The 16990-nt window shown below is 40.4% G+C and overlaps 1 protein-coding gene across 1 annotated transcript; it reads left to right on the top strand.

Annotated features, from left to right (window-relative positions):
• Positions 1-307: 307 nt before the first annotated feature.
• Positions 308-12316, top strand: dus3l (dihydrouridine synthase 3-like (S. cerevisiae)). The gene is made up of 14 exons (XM_042332334.1): positions 308-490; positions 935-1042; positions 1921-2248; positions 3173-3874; positions 5026-5067; positions 5651-5803; positions 6672-6788; positions 7538-7603; positions 7733-7843; positions 8979-9075; positions 9696-9771; positions 11216-11404; positions 11503-11631; positions 12027-12316. The coding sequence occupies exons 2-14, from the start codon at positions 963-965 to the stop codon at positions 12097-12099; spliced, it is 2163 nt and encodes a 720-aa protein (XP_042188268.1). The 5' UTR covers positions 308-490; positions 935-962; the 3' UTR covers positions 12100-12316.
• Positions 12317-16990: the final 4674 nt, after the last annotated feature.

Raw genomic sequence — 16990 nt, forward strand, 5'->3', positions numbered from 1 at the left:
GCGGCACCCACCAGAGTGTGTGTTTTTTTTGCCAGTTGCAGACGTGAGAGGCACTGCTCTCCTTTGCAGACGTGAGAGACACTGCTCTCCTTTGCAGACGTGAGAGACACTGCTCTCCCTGAAAAACGCAACAAACAAACAAAAAAACAACTCATTTTAAACCCACGAGAAAAGCAGCTGCAGCTTTAATCCCCCACTCCCCCCCCCCACCATCAGCAGAGGAGCCACTTGTGTGCCGCAGCCCCTCTCCGCGGGTGGGGGCTGTGTCCCGCGGACCCGCTGGTGGTGCTCAGGGCTGCAGAGGGAGCAGTTTGCGCGCTGCACTCCCGGTGTGTGTGTGTGTGTGTGTTGCACGTGTCGGTCCCCCGGCAGCGGCCCGGGGTGGGAGGAGGAGAGGCGGAGGCGGAGAGCGGTTGATTCTTCTTTGGCTGTGAACGTCCTCCTGTTAATCACTTGGCACACACTGTGCTGGTGTTGCTGATGCCCACAGGTAACCTTTGCACCCGCCCTTCCTCTCCTGCGGGTTCACCACCATTACTGCGGTGTTTGGCCGCTGAGTGTTGGCAGACAGTGTCTGTGTTGGGAGGGGAGGGAGAGGCGGTTAATAACAACACGAGAACTTGCTCCGCGAAAGAGCCCCAACATCCATCCAGTTCGCCTTCCACCCTCCTGCCAGTCACTTGACATGTCGTGCCCCGAACTACATGCTGTGTCCTGAGGTTACTTTCCAGCAGAAATCCATCCAAATTGTTCCCAAAACAAACATCTCCTGTTCCCACCGTCTCCCCGGTGAGCCTGTTCCTGTTCCGTACGTTTACCACTCGCTCACGGCAGTAGTGTTTCGGCGGATTTGTCCACCTATATGTTTATAGTGAATAAACTCTTGCTCTGAGTGTAATGCTGCTGCCAATGCCCATTTTGTTTTGTTTCCTAGAGGCTTACAAAGTATAACTGTTCTTGATATGGCTGAAGGAGGAGATGTCAGCAACTCCGCCAGTACAAATCGTGGGACCAACTTGGGAGTGGCACTCATCAAGCCTCAGTAAGTCACTTCACAAGGAGGTTGCTTTGATAGGGGCTTTAATTATTACGTCTGATAGACATTTAGTATTGAAATAAATCACCCAACACAAACGTTATGTTCATCAGTTTGCCGGTTTAGTATAAATATGGTGTGGCATATTAGAAAATCTAATAATGTTATTTTAAATGTAAATTGCAGGATTTGAAACAGCTAGGATATACGCTTTCAGTCGCCTCTTTCCATTGAACATAATTTCAGTAGCGTTTTAATATGTGTTTTACAAAACAATAGTTTTATAAAAAATAATTTTACAAAACAAAGTGCTTTGAGACATCCTCCTGTGCTTTGAGTGCTTTGAGACATCTTCCTGACGTGAGAGGTGGCACATCATTGTAGCACTATCTGCCCCCACTCCCTGATACTCCATCCTGGAGCCCCTCTGACTTGCTCTGTCCCTGATCTTTTCTAAGGTCTGTTTCAAGACCTACCTCTTTGCCAATACCTTTGGTCATATTTTCTCTCCCCATTCCCCTCAGCTGACACTCCCTGCTTGGGTGCCAAGCCATGGGATGACCTTCCAACGTAAAAGGTGCTTGTTAAATATAAATTTATATTGTATGGATGTTTTACAGTAGATCTTTATAAATACATTCTCCAAAATTATTTTAGATTTGAGCTTACGATATTTAAATTTTCAAAATAAGGAAACTCAGTATGTCGTTACCTCATTGCAACTGTATTGTGGGTCAGTTTTAATACAGTATATTAATGATCCTTGCATTTGGTATAGTGTCTTTCATGTTGGGAGGACATGTTAAAGTACTTCACAGGATACACTGTAAAGTGTAGTGACTATTTTGTGGGCGAACAATATTTCAGAGACCTTTGTGTTACAGGTATCTTACTAATAAAGATCATTTCCATGAATATATTGAAAGTGGCAACGATCCAAAGAACCCTGACAGTCATACAGAAGCTGGAGAAGTGGTAGAAGATACTGCAGCTGATGAGCTCCTAAAACATAAAGTGAAAAGGATTAAACTGGATGAAGAAAGCAGTAGTGTTCAAGACAAAAATGTGCATGAAAAAGAAAATGGAGAAATGTGTCCAAAAGAAGAGGAAAGGAAGGAAGCTAAAAGAAGAGTTCGAGGCCAAAATAAACACAGGCCACACATGAAGCCCAACCAGTATCAAACACAAAAGTTATGTTCATCAGTGTGTCGGGTTAGTATAAATATGATGTAGCAGTGTAAAGGTCTAATGTTATTTTAAATGTAATTTGCAGGATTTTAAACAGCTGGGGTAAAGGAATATTTATGAATCCTGTGACCAGAAACTCCACAGTACAGGGGAGCAGTTGATATTGACACTTTTAGGACATCTTAAAGTTAGCTTTATGGTGTTTGCTTTGATGCAAGCACTATGTAGATCATTGGCACACATGTCAAATGTGAAGCCATGTCTTGCCTACTTGTCTGCAATAGTGTGTTCCTTCAACCAAAAAGATTTCATAGAACTTGATGTAAAATCAGTAGTAGAGTGATGAGGAGTCTGAGAAGCTAGCAGTGGTTCCATTATCTGAATACATTATTATTCTCCCCCTTCCTCTACTATCTCCAAAAGTTTATCAAGTTGCCTCGTGTACCTGTTTATGCAGCAAATTGCTTCAATGACCTTCCCTGGTAATCTATTCTTGCCACTCTTTCTGTAGAGATGTTCCTCCAAAACTCCCTTTCACACATGTTAATGTCCCCTTGTTTTGGATAGTCAACAAGCCATAAGTACCCACCTTATCAAATCCTATCATAATTTTAAACACCTCTATCACTTCCTTTCATTTCTCTCATCTCCAGCAATTAAATATTAATTGTAAAACTGCCTTGGGCTATGTTTTGTGGTCATTGCCTTTGAAAGACAAGGTTTCAGGTCGACTGCTATAATTTTGCCACAGACATTTGAGCAAGTAAATCTAATGTCTGAACAGAAAATAAAGTTGATGATTAATGCTAGTTATTATCATGGTTTTAAAGTTTGTTGACATATAATTCCGTAAAATATATTTTGAGTAATATTGTACATTCACTGTTAAATAATTAATCTTTTAAATTTACTTCTACCAAAGACTAATTTATGATTTGCTTTCTTAAGGAACCAGCACAGAAATGTTACTATGGTGACAAATGTAGATTTTTGCATGATGTATCTAAGTATCTGGAAACCAAACCCGCTGATCTTGGAGATCGATGTTACTTGTATGACATGTTTGGAAAGTGTCAGTATGGCATTAGCTGTCGCTATGCAAAATCTCACATTGGAGCAAATAACCGGAGCCTGGTTAATGAGGATCTGGTGAAGAAATGGCAAGAAAAGGTGATTGTCCAGAATAGTCTAAGCAAGCAACTGCAACAGGTGCTCCGCAAAAAGAAGTTCTCTTTTAACAATTCCGATCGATACTTGAAGCAGTTGAACCAAAGTAATGAATGCGACAAAAAGGGCAATGCAGGAAAGAACGCAGCGGATAGCCCATCAAAGCTTGGTGATGAATTAAGTCCAGATCTTTCTATTTCAAGTGCAGCCATAGTAGAGCAAACCTCTGCAGAACCGAACAGCATAAGAATTGTAGAGCCACAGGATATGCCTTGCTGTACGGAAAGCAAACTGGATAATGGTCTGCTGTCTGAAGCAAAGCAGACCATTGATGAAACAAACAAAAATGTTCTTACTCCAGGGATGGAAATGGGTAAAGAGAATTCTGTTCAAGAAGTTAATGATCAAATGGCCTCTGCAAAATTGTTGGGTGCTGTACTGGATGAAGACATCATCAAGCTTCGATCCTGTGAGAAGAAAACGGTGAGTCTCCTTTATTGCTTTTAATACCAGTGCAGGAAAATAACTTGGAATATCAGTGTTTAAATTTCTTGGGTCACCCTAAGATGACTTTATGCAGCTAATCTTACTTTATATGACAATCGCCAAGTGAGAATGGTAATCTCTAAATTCGTAGAATTACATAGAATCTTGAGCATGGAAACAGGCCATTTGGCTAATCAATCTGAGCTGGTGTTGATACCTCATGTGCCTCTGCCCCTCGTAATCCTAATGCAGCAATAACTGTATTAAAAACTGTGGATAGGCATGGTTTGCTTACCCTGATAGTGATCCCTAATGATCTTAATCCAATATATTGTGGTAAAGCTAGAGAGAATAAAGATGTTTAAAAGGGAAAATAAATGGATACTTGGAAAGTGGTAAGAGCATCAAGAGGATGGAGAAAACATGGAGAAATAGGATTAAAAAATCTGGCATGAGGTAATAAATTGTTGGTCCTCTCCAGTCACTAAAAAAACACAGTAACCTCTTGACATTTTCCAGCATAAAGTTGGGTTGCACAACTGGAGCCCAGACATTAACTACATTAAGGGGCTTAAAGTATCAATTTCCATGAAGTGCAGTGGGGAGGGATAACTCAGAATAAGAAAATGTAAAGATTGATGGAGAGGAATGTGAAAATATAAATTAAAAATTCCTATAAACACTTAAAATAAGTATTAACATAATTTCATGAGTTTATATTTACTCTTAGTCTCTTTGCAATTGCATATATTTTTACCTATTGTACAGGGCTACTATATATTTAGTGAGGGTTTGGTGCTATAATCATTAACTAATGATCTTACTGTTCATGATGGTTTATTTTTAGCATAAGATTTAACACTCATCGAACACGCTGAGTGTACCCACACACAGAGAATTTGCCTCCTATGCTTTCTCCAGAAGCTTCTCGATTTTAATATAAAACACAAGAGTATCTGTATGGGTTATAAAAGGAGCTATACTAGTCACTGAAATTATTGCTCTTAACATATCTTCCAAGCTGATAGCTCTGTTAAGATTGCACTTGTTGTGAATTTAGAGGTTAACAATGAAACTAACTACTCTTATTTAGCGAACATCCAGTCTTCATTCGAATATTTACATTATATTTTTCCTCCTTTTTCCAGTTGAACTTCAAGGATAAGCTTTATCTTGCACCACTCACAACAGTAAGTAAAATTGTATGCAGTTCAGTTCGTGCATTCCAAGTTGCTGAAATTACACCAAAATGGATGAAAGATTATTCTTTGAGGTCAGAACACCTATGCCTTTGGTAGGCAATTATCACTCATCTTAAATTGAGACCAGGACAGGTTACAATGGAGAATCAAGGTGACTGAACTAATATTCAGTGCACTCAGTGAGATGATGCAGTTTCAATCCCTGACGATTGCTCTGTACCTTGCCAAATAGCTAGGTTATGAAGTCGCCACATTTCCTTGGAGGATGAGTGTGTTTACTGTCTGGTTGCTGTTGAATGCTTTTCGCCAACTAGTCAAAGTTGGCTTTGATGCAGGTCTGTGGGAAAGTGCAGGTAAATGGGATTGAAGGGATTGCTCTTAAAAGAGCCAACACAGACATGATGGGCCAAATCTTAGTTGTGAGGTTCTATAGTTCTAACCCCCAGAAGTCTTGATAGATATACAAATACCAAGGAATGGAGAAATGCTCTATTGTGCTGTCTTTTTGGTTTGTCTCACTTCACAATAAAAATCTGATATCACCAACCTTTTCCAATTCCTTTCTTTCCAGTGTGGAAATCTACCTTTCCGTCGAATATGTAAAAGGTTTGGAGCTGACATCACTTGTGGTGAGATGGCAATGTGTACAAACCTTTTGCAAGGCCAGTCTTCTGAGTGGGCACTCCTGAAACGTCATTATACGGAAGATATCTTTGGAGTTCAGGTTTGTGTTGCATTCAGCAGTTACTTATTCTTTACTTGAAGGATGTGTGCCCTGGTGTGCTATGATGTGTTTAGACTGGCAGTACCCGCATCAATGCGGTCCTTATCTTCACCATTCTATTAAAGTGTCAGTGAGAGCATTAGCGTTCATTTCTGTGTGGCCAATTAGAGGATGAGTCACCTGGAGTAGTCTCTCTATATTTTCGTGAAGATGGTCATTTTAAAGGAATGTATTTCCAGCACTAAATTTTCAATATAATTCAACTCCATAAAAAGATGGTCTGACTGCAGGCCCACTTATAGCATAGGTACACTGTGGGCCTATGTTACATGGGAAGATCGAGCTACGCCTGGTCCATCCAGCTTCCCACATTATAAATGTCTGCTTTCTGTGTTGCGAGGTCACCACTGACATCAGTTCCTGTGTTCTGCATGTGCGTTCTGCACGCAGGAAATGATGTCAGTGACTCATAAGAAATTCCAGTATTGTAACATATTGACCCTCTATGAACTGTATCAGACTTCTGATTTCATTTATCAATAATAAAAAGCAAAGGGAAGTAGAAATCTATGATTAATAAAATAAAAAGGGGATTCCACAACTACCAAAATGTGTTTTCTTTAGGGTTTTTCACCCGTGTTAGCAAACAGCAAAATGTGAGGAAGCAACCCCAACCCATTGTGATCAATTGCTTTTACACATGAGGGAGAAAAATAGAAGGGCAAGGGACGGAGTGGGTGTAGACATGTGGAGTATAAACTCTGGCATGGACTGGTTGGGCTAAATAGCCACTTTCAGTGCTGTGCAGTCAATGTAAATCTATGTAACTTTTTGCAGGAAGTGTGCTAAAATGTTTTCTTTCCTACAGCTAGAGGGTGCTTTTCCTGACACTTTGACAAAATGTGCAGAACTTCTAAACCAGACTATAAATGTGGACTTTGTTGATATTAATGTGGGATGCCCAATAGATCTTGTATATCACAAGGTAAGTTTTCCACCAACAAATTTGAATGTGTATGTTTAACTGTTTGTTACAAAAGCAGTGCATTGCTGTAGAAGAACATATAGAAGAATATGGCTTTAAGACATATTTTGACTAATCACCAATAGAGGAAAACAATGGAAAAACATGTAACAGAGGGAGAAGGACATGAGATAGGAGCTATTAGTCCTGTAGCTTAGTGGTTAGAGCACATGAGAGACCAGGGTTCGATTCCCGGCCAGGGCGAAACATTGGGCAAGCTTCCTTACTCCACATACCTGTTTACCTAGCAGTAAGTAGGACCCTGACATGATTGCTGTCTTTAAGATTCCAAAGGGGCAAGACAATACAGATAATGACAGATTGTTTCAAATTGTCCAGAATAGTAAAACCAGAGGACACAACCTTCAATTCAAGGGGGTAAATTCAGAATGAATACGCAAACACTATTTCAGTGAGCGAATAGTGAACCTGTGGAACAAGCTCCCTAGGAAGACGGTTGAAGCAGGAAATGTTGATTCTTTCAAACACAGATTAGATAGTTTTCTTTTAGGAAATAACATTATGGGATATAGTACATAGGTATTTTGGGACATATGTGCATGCGACCGCTAGGAAGGTGAAAGGCGAATTAGGTGGACCTTGGTCTTTTTTGGTCTAGCATTTCTTATGTTAAATGTATACAAACTTTGCTTGTTGAGCACATGGATTTATTTGCAAACTTTTCATCTAATAATGGCAACCCTTTACAGGGAGGTGGCTGTGGATTAATGAATCGATTAAACAAGTTTGAGCAGATTGTGAAAGGAATGAACTCTGTAAGTAGTTTCTATTTTTTATTTGGGGTTGGGTGGGAGGGAGGATGGTGAGAAGAAAGTCTACAATTTTTTTTTAAAAATCCACATTTCTTTGTGTGAAACCCAAAGTGTGTCCGTGACTTATTATAGGTACTGGATGTTCCACTCACTGTGAAAATAAGAACTGGAGTACATGAAAAAGTCAACATTGCTCACAAATTAATACCCAATCTAAGGGATTGGGGGGTTTCTCTAGTTACTGTAAGTACATTTAATAATAATCCTTGCATTTGATATAGTCCCTTATCATGTATTTGAGACATCTCAAAGCATATTGTTTGCTGCAATTATTTCATGACTGATCTTGTCAGAGTTTCTAGTGGAAACAAAATAGTGAAATGATTTCAGTGAACCCTGACATCTGATTCATGTTCTATTGCTGGTTAAACTGTACCTCAGGCTGACAGGTCAATAAGATTACCGAACTATACACTCATATTCAAAGTACAACTGAATAGTTTCAGGTCTGGGGACAGAGTAGTTTCAAATAGTTTTATAAACAAGGGCTCAGTGCTTCAAAGTAAGCACAGGAACAGCCACTAGGATGTACAGCAATTTATTTTTAGTTAATTAGTGGTTGGCATTTTGGAACAGTTTAACAGCATAGATAGCCAAACAATGTTTAAAAAAAAAGAAACTAGATATGTTTGTGGAAATGAAAGAGTCCCTTTTTGGGGATGTTGAATGGGTAGACAGGCCAGTTAGATAATCTACTACTGCTTGAAAGTGCTACAGTTGTTTTAAGTTTCCAAATACTGTAAACCTATTGAAATATAACAACTGGAAATTCTGAAATAAAGAAATCAAAGGCATACAGACATGAAAATCATAATTGCGATTTTAAAGTAACTAACCTGTAGGACATAGCTAACTTGTTGTTTTGGTTGTTGTGTTACATTTTCTGCTTTTGTGTCATCCTCTTCCTGCTTCCTTCTACTAACCCTCCACAATTTTCCTCTTCTGTACCCTGTCTTCTAGTGACCTCTCTCTCCTCCATTACCCATCCTTTTTGCTCCTCTCCGGTCTGCCTCCCCACCTATCCCTGCTTCATGACTCACAGCCTCCTTCCACATCACCATTGCTGGCTGAACCTTCAGCCACTGCAATCACTTCAGTCAACCTAACCTCTGTAACTCCCAACTTCTATCTCTCAATCTCATCCTTCCTCTCGCCCCTTGCTCTCCTCTCTCGCTTTTTTTAAATCAGTCTTAAAACTTACCTCTTCAATTGTGCCTATGGTTACTTTCCCCCTTGCTCTGTGTTCAGTTGCCACTGTGAAACACTGTGATGTTAGCCTATGTGAAGGGTGCTATATAAATGCAAATTGTTGTTGTAGCTCCATGGCAGATCCCGGGAACAACGTTATACTAAATTGTCAGACTGGGACTACATTAATGACTGTGCTCGACTGGCTAATCCAATGCCACTTTTTGGTGGGTATGACTTTGATGCTGTATATTAAGTAATTGACCATTGCTCTATGTTGTGCATTTCAACTGCACTTTAATAGTTCCAGTTAACACGTTTCTTACTTTCTGTAGTATCAACATGTTCTCAGATGAGGGTGGAGAACCAAATTGCATCTAATTATACTGTTCACTTGTAGATTTACAGAAAGCTTTCTGACTTGTAAAATTCACAGTTAATTTTCCTCCCAAAGATCTTTCCAACAGGACACCTCACCCCAAACAAAAAAACATTCTAATCTTGGATGTTCTGACTTTGTTCATCAAATATGTTGGGCATGGCAGAAAAGATCATTCGAACAGCATATCTCTGCAGCGCTCCCGAGATGCTATCCTGCATGAAGGACGCATAATGCAAGTTGTATCTCATTTAACATAGCTCAGTATTGATATGGGAGCTATATCTGTCTGACATAACTATTTTTCTCTGCCAGATAGTTTAAGGTGATTATTTAGATAGTTAAGGGTAATGGTAACTATTTGTACTACAGTACTCACTATGTGCTGCTAGTATAAAGGGATTTGAAAATTTAGGTTGAAAGATTATAGATCTGTTGTGTCTCATCAAAATATTTAATTTTCCTCAGGAAATGGAGATATACTGTCATTTGAAGATGCCAACAAAGCAAAGACAACAGGGGTGTCTGGAATTATGATTGCAAGGTGTGTATCTATGCAAATTCCAAAGACTTGGAGTAAATGTTTAGAAAAAGAAACCTTTACCTTTGTGACCTGCTAACCCCTTATCAACCTGTCCGCTCCCTCCGCTCAGTAAGCTTCAGCCTGCTCCACGTCCTGCACCCGGCCCGCCCCAGTATCACCAGTCAGGCCTTCAGCTTCTCTGCTCCCACCCTTTGGTACTCCATCCCACATTCGCATTGCCTTTCTTCTTCCCTTGCCTCCTTCAAGGCACGTCTTAAGTCCCTCCTCTTCGACCGTGCCTTTGGCCACCTTCCTACCCTCCCTGTTCCCCCCCACAACTCCCCCCCCCCACCCCGCTTGGGTCCAAACCCCTGATTATCCTGACGTGAAAGGCACTATACAAATTAATATTATATTTACCTAGAAAAAAACCATGTGTCTCTGTTTACCTAGCGGTAAGTACGAACTCAGCTGTCAGTCGATTGGCAGATCGCTTTTCCAGAGGTAGTAATCCATTTTTAAAAAATAATAATAATTTGGTCACTCAATCCAAGACTGTCTGTGGGACACTGCTGTGCACAATTGGCTGCCGCGTTTCTCCCACAAAATATACAGTCAATTCACTTCACAGTATATGCTATGAAGTACCTTGAGATGTTTCGAAAATCTGATAAAGAGCTATTTCAGATGTAAGGATTATTTTTTATTATAAATGCAAACTAGACTCTGGTGGTTTTATGTGTTTACATCTACCTTAGCAACCTGTTTAAAGGAGAGTATTTGTTGAGAGGCATGAAATTTGTTATATTGGCATTGCTGCCCAACAAATTATTAGTGAAAACAATATTGTTGACCCATTCATTTAAAGTAGACTTTTATTTACTGATTTCATTAACATTATCAGAAGACATTCCAGCAGTCAGCAAAGTGCCACATGGTTTTTGAATAAACAATCATAAATACTGTGAAACAGGATTTTAATCCAATTCACTTTCTTGTACTAAAACTTCTTAATGAAAACTATTACAACTGTGGTACAGATGAAGATCTAATTTTTCCATATTCAGTTCAGGCAGTCGGCATTTCAATATTTAGTCTTATCTGCTTTTGTCAAAATTCAACCCTAAATCAAGAATTTTGGGTTGAATTTTAATGTATTTTTGAAAGAAATATTGAAATGCAAACCTAGATCTACGTGCCACTATTAACATTATACAAGAGGGAAAGTGTAGCTATTTGTATTTGGTCTTGACCTACTGTAAAAGAATTTGGCTAAATATTGGCTTTCACAGATTCTAAACTAATTATTTATGATTGACTGTATACACTAGCTACCTTGAATAGATATGCTGGAGGAGACAAAATATCTAGTGGTAAAGTCGTTTTCCTTCTGTATAATGGACTCCTGAAAAATACAAAATGAGCCATTACCTACAAATATGTCAGAGGTGTTATTTAATTCTAGGGGAGCACTTATTAAGCCCTGGATTTTCACGGAGATCAAAGAGCAACGACACTGGGACATCTCTTCTCAAGAGAGGTTTGAAATTCTACAGGATTTCAGGGACTACGGTCTGGAGCATTGGGGATCTGACACACAAGGAGTGGAAAAGAGTAGAACATTCCTCCTAGAGTGGTTATCATTCTTATGCAGGTAAAGGGCGGTTTGTAAAATTAGCATTGATACATTGCATGTGAACATGATCCAATTTTGCTGTAGAAAGATTCATGTTACTTTTCTTCTCTTTTTAGATACATTCCAGTAGGTGTGCTGGAACATGTGCCTCAGAAAATCAATGAAAGGCCTCCTTACTATTTGGGCAGAGACTATTTGGAGACGCTGATGGCTAGTCAAAATGTGTATGACTGGATCAAGATAAGGTAAGGTCACAAGCTTTTGAAATGTTAAGGCTAAGTGATGCTCCAGTCAAAGGATAATTCAATTACCAAGTCAATTTAATGTTGCAATGTTATTCTCTAGATTATTTTAAATGAGTCTATGTATGAACATTTTGCTATAAAATTAAGTTTGCTAACATTTTGCTTAGTTTCTTACAAATACAGTTTTTTCTCACAAACTCATTTTCACAGCAATATTCCACCATCTGAAAAATGTGGCAATATACGTTTTAATCCTCGTGGCTCTTGCATGACTAGTGTACCTATTAATATTAATGCAGAAGGTTCTGCTTTTATAATACATTTATTTCAAAACCTAAATGTAATATTACATATTTACATTGATTCTAAGACTCAATTGTATATCTGTGTTGCAGTGAAATGCTATTGGGTCCAGTTCCATCTAACTTCACCTTCTTGCCTAAACATAAAGCAAATGCCTACAAGTGAATGAAGTCAGAGGAATTGTAAGAAACTACATTTTCTCCTAGGAGCCTCTACATATATTCAGAATTTCCATCATTTCAACCAAAAAAATCTTACTGGATGTGAACCGTTGGTGTGGGATGAAATTGAGGATTGTATGAATCCCTCTATCAATTGTAAAATCTATGTACTCCGAGCATTGTCCGGGAAGTTTTTTTTNAATAAACGTCGATTTACTTTGTTTCTGAACTTCTAAAGTGTTTTTCCAAACCTGTTTAAATCACTATGCGATTTAGTTAACGTCCTTTTGGCTTTTTGTACTGCACAATCCATTGAATTTTATACTTTGCTTCTTTGAGTGGACATGGAACGAAGATCTCCTGCTTCCAGTATGGTGTCAGAGATGGTTCAAAATTCACACATTTATAGTCATTGATGAGGAACTGAGAGAAAGTTGCCCTCTGTGATTTTGATGTCTTTCGATGAGCAGTAATGATGCATTTGAATGGTTCAAGAGCTGGCAGAGCACGAGGAATTGACATGCACATATTACCGTTTTCTTCAACGATCATTTCATTTCCTGGAAAATTTTGCTCAGCCTTTTTTGGACCGTCTTTACTTGTGAGAACATCCCAGAAAGATGGGTAGAGTGGTACTGGCAGTTCATAATGGAACCATTCTAAATGTCCATAGGTTCTTACTCCTGGGAGCGTCTGTGTTGTATGTACTTGCGCATGTGTTGAACTTATCAGTGAAGAATTTCTGAACACATTGTCTTCGTGAAGATTTTTGCTTGCGTTGTCATCCATGAAATTTGGAGGGTTACATTCCTTTTCAATAAGAAATGATTCCCTGCCTATCACCATTGTGGATAAGCCAAATGCATTGTTAGGTTCCTTCAGTAAAATTGGTAAGAATCCCACCTTGACCTGTTTGTGAGGAAATCTCCTGGACTGAGAATAGGAGTGCCCCAAAAGAGTTCTTCCTGTGTCCATATTCCTTCTTCATAAAGGCTTCATGGATGGATAACTGGAAGGTGATTATGCATCACTTATGTTTTGTTCACCGGTTCAATATTTCTTGGGTCTTAACTCACCATCTCGGCCGCACCAGAACTGTACATCAGAACGTAGGAGAGTAGTTTGTGTGTTCTTTGCAACTGTTACGTCATAATGTCTCGGTTCTGTGTTGGAACGTGTTTGCAGACGGTCACATGTCGTCAAGGATTAGCAAAGCAAAGGTCAGCGCTGCATAATTCAAGGCTGAGAGGATGTGTTTCCTCTGCCAGTCCATTAATAGTCTGCCTGCTTGCTTCGTGCGTTCCTTGAGTCTGGAATTAGCACTTTAGAGGAATGCTTTCAGAGTAGCCATTTCAATTTTAATCCAGTTGGAGAGCGCACTTTTGAAGTGGCCATTACTGAGCAGAAAGCAGCATTAATGCCAACTACGCTCGAAGAAGTGCTGCTGTCGTTGGTCCAAATGGTCTTTCCAAATCAAAAGTGAAAGCAAATTGAATACAGCTACCACAAGGTGATTCTGGTCGATTGGAACTATTCGTACAGATCCAAAAATATTTGTACAGTTCTTGTAAATTCCAATCAGTCATAGTATTGATTATGGTTTTACGCTATACAAAACTTTACATGACCATGACAATTGATAAATTAATATTTTAATTGCTTGTAGGAGACTTTCCAGTTGTTTCATTGATCTGTTAAATTGTTTGAATTGTTACTCTTGCCTATTCAAAGAAACTAGTGCTGCCACTTGGGGTGGGGGGCTGGCGGGGGGAGAATGGTAACCGAGGTTGTGAATATATTAAAAGAACAGTGATCTTTGCCAAATAGATGATTTTAGTTCTGCTGCTATGAAGATTCAACTCTCAAAACATTTTTGTAGCTGCAGTACAAAATTGTAATATTTTAAATTCCAGCCACAATGTGGCTAATGGAATGGAACACATTAGATTTACAGCTTTTAGCTGGAAATGCCCTTCATCACACTAAGCTTGATGACATGATATATTAGTGTACCATTCGAGTAGAAGAATACTGAATTGTCAGCAATTTGATGTTCTCCCCTCAAGCTGACAGTGGAAAAGATGCTGATTTAGAAAATGAGTGAAATAACCTTTCCTATATTTTCCATAGAATGGTTTTGATTGGCCTCAATCCGGGGTGCTCCGTGGAGTGTGTAACTGGAGGAAACAATTTTCATTGGAATGCTTCAAAAGCATTGCTTTTTCTCCCTCCCATATGTGAGCAACTGGCGAGTGGGCACTGACAAGTAAAGTCAATAAATAGCCTGAAGAATTTTGACTTCATTAGCAGGTTGATCAGGCTGGTGTTTATCCTGATTGAACACTATTGAAAAAAGACTGCAAAAAAACCCCTGAAATCAGCAAGTTAATCACATTAGGGGAGTAAACTTAATGTGAGTCTCCAATCTATGGTGTGCTTTTGAGGGCAGGCGATAGGTTAGGCCTATTTTACCCTCAATTAATGAGTTTGGGATTTGGGTGCTATTTAATTTCAAACAATAAGAGGCCTGTAACGTGAGGTGTCTACAATTCAAGGTTACATAGTGAACAAAAGAGTCAAATTTAGCAGAAATTGGTAGATTTAATGACACATCATGGGAATTGCAATCATTTTCAGAGGGATTAGACTGGTTTTGGTCACTTTGGAGATAAAGGGTTTATTGTTAAATCATTACACCGACCCTCTCTCTGAAAATATAACCAGCCAAATTGCAATGACAACAACTTGGATTTATATAGCACCTTCCATGCCGGACGGCGTCTCAAAGCGCTTCACAGCAACGGATCCCGGGGCCGGGGGAAGGGGAGGAAGGTGACCAAAGGCGCGTTCGAAAAGAAAGGTCTTCAGCTGAGACCTGAAAATAGGAAGGGAGGGAGTGAAACGAAGGGAGTGAGGAAGGCAATTCCAGAGCCTCGGGGCATAGTGGCTGAAGGAGGAGACCAGACCCGGAGGAATGAAGGTAACGGGTACTGTTTTGAGGGGAGAGGAGGTCAAGAGAGGTAGGGTAATAATGTAAGTGCACATTAAATGTTCAATTTTTTTTTCAGGCCCATAAGCACTTTGTTTTCAAATGTTTCTTTGGTACAATATTTGTTTTCAGTTCTCCAATTGTTGCTTGGCCATGAACATTGACCTTCTAACAAGTCCCTTCAAATAAAGCATTGGGCAGTGGAGTGCAGGATGAGTGTCAAGTAATACTGTATAATAATAATAATAATAATAATCCTTGCATTTGATATAGCGCTTTTCACGTCGGGAGGACGTCCCAAAGCGCTTCACAGAACACACTGTAAAGTGAATTGACTGTATATTTGTGGCAACGCGGCAGCCAATTGCGCACAGCAATGTCCCACAAACAGTCGTAGATTGAAAATGACCAATTTATTATTGTTTTTGGTTTTGGAGGGATTATTATTAGGCTCTGTGTGGAGTAAGGAAACTTGCCCAAGGTTTCGCCCTGACCTGCCTGGAATTGAACTCAGGTCTCTCGCTTGCAAAGCGAGTGCTCTAACCACTGAGCTACAGGACTCCACGTATATGAATAAAGACAACAAATTTACATTTATATACCACCTTTCTGGTCGGGAGGACGGCCCAAGGGGCTGGACAGTCCAGGGCTTCCACCCGAGGTAGGGGTGGGGGCTGAGGGTGGTGTTGAGGCATGGGAGGGAAAGATGACCAAATGCATGGTTAAAGAGGAAGGTCTTGAGGCAGACCTTGAAGGGGGCAATGCATAGGGACTGTGGGATAGAGTACCATTGAGGTATTAGGGCAGATATGCTGAAAGTCTGATGCACGATGGTGGAGCTACAACAAATTACATTCGTATTGCGCCTTTCACGTCAGGAGGACGTCCCAAGGCGCTGGACAGCCAGGGATCTGAACCTGAGCTAGTGTTTGTGATCAGGAGTTTGGTCTGGAGTTTCACTACAAAGCCAAACAATTAAGAGATGTTAGAATGTGTGAAGCTATTCACAAACACATGATTGATTGCTGTATAACTCTTGCATGTTTTCCACAAATGTTAGGTGACTGGCCTATCATTTCAACAACAATTTAAATTTTATATAGTGGAAGGTGTATCCACTGTATAAAATTTCTCACTGGGTACCGAAGGTGGGAGGAAGAGAGTTGAGTAGCGTCATATTCAAGTCTCATATCTTCAACAACAACAACTTGAATTTATATAGCGTCCTCCACGCTGGACAGCATCTCAGAGCGCTTCACAGTAACGGATCCCGGGGCCAAGCCAGGGGGAGGAAGGTGACCAAAGGCGCGGTCGAAAAGAAAGGTCTTTAGCCGAGACCTGAAAATAGGAAGAGAGGGGACGAGCCGAAGGGAGTTCCAGAGCCTCGGGGCATAGTGGCTGAAGGCACAGCCGCCGGTGGTGGAGCGGAGGATTCGGGGGACAAGGAGGAGTCCAGACCCGGAGGAACGAAGGCAACGGGTGCTGTTGTGAAGAGAGAGGTCAGAGAGGTAGGAGGGTGCAGAGGAGTGGAGGGATTTAAAAACAAGAGAGGATCTTGAAATCGATCCTCTCTGGGACAGGCAGCCAGTGCAGTCTGGCAAGGACTGGGGTAATCGGGGAGTGGAGTTTGGTGCGGGTAAGAATGGGGGTGGAAGAATTCTGGATGATCTGGATTTTATGAATGGTAGTGGAGGGGAGAGACCGGCAAGGAGGGCATTTTAATAGTTCAGCCGATAGGTGACAAGCGTGGACCAGGATTTTGGCGGCTTTTGGGGTGAGATATTGGTGGAGACGGGCGATGCGTCGGAGCTGGAAGAAAGCGATGCTGGTGAGGGACTGGATGTGGGGGAGGAAGGATAATTGGAGGTCGAACCTGAGGCCTAGGTTGCATACGGGTTTGGAGTTT

The sequence above is a fragment of the Callorhinchus milii genome, unplaced genomic scaffold, assembly GCF_018977255.1.
Source record: "Callorhinchus milii isolate IMCB2004 unplaced genomic scaffold, IMCB_Cmil_1.0 Scaffold2, whole genome shotgun sequence".
NCBI lineage: Eukaryota > Metazoa > Chordata > Chondrichthyes > Chimaeriformes > Callorhinchidae > Callorhinchus > Callorhinchus milii.

What these genes read in the sequence shown, in the direction of transcription:
- dus3l (XM_042332334.1), top strand. Translation starts at nt 963, where the DNA reads ATGGCTGAAGGAGGAGATGTCAGCAACTCCGCCAGTACAAATCGTGGG. An exon ending in GTGGCACTCATCAAGCCTCA is followed by an intron (nt 1,043 to 1,920) that starts GTAAGTCACTTC and finishes TTTGTGTTACAG; the next exon opens with GTATCTTACTAATAAAGATC. An exon ending in TGGTTATCATTCTTATGCAG is followed by an intron (nt 11,405 to 11,502) that starts GTAAAGGGCGGT and finishes TTCTCTTTTTAG; the next exon opens with ATACATTCCAGTAGGTGTGC.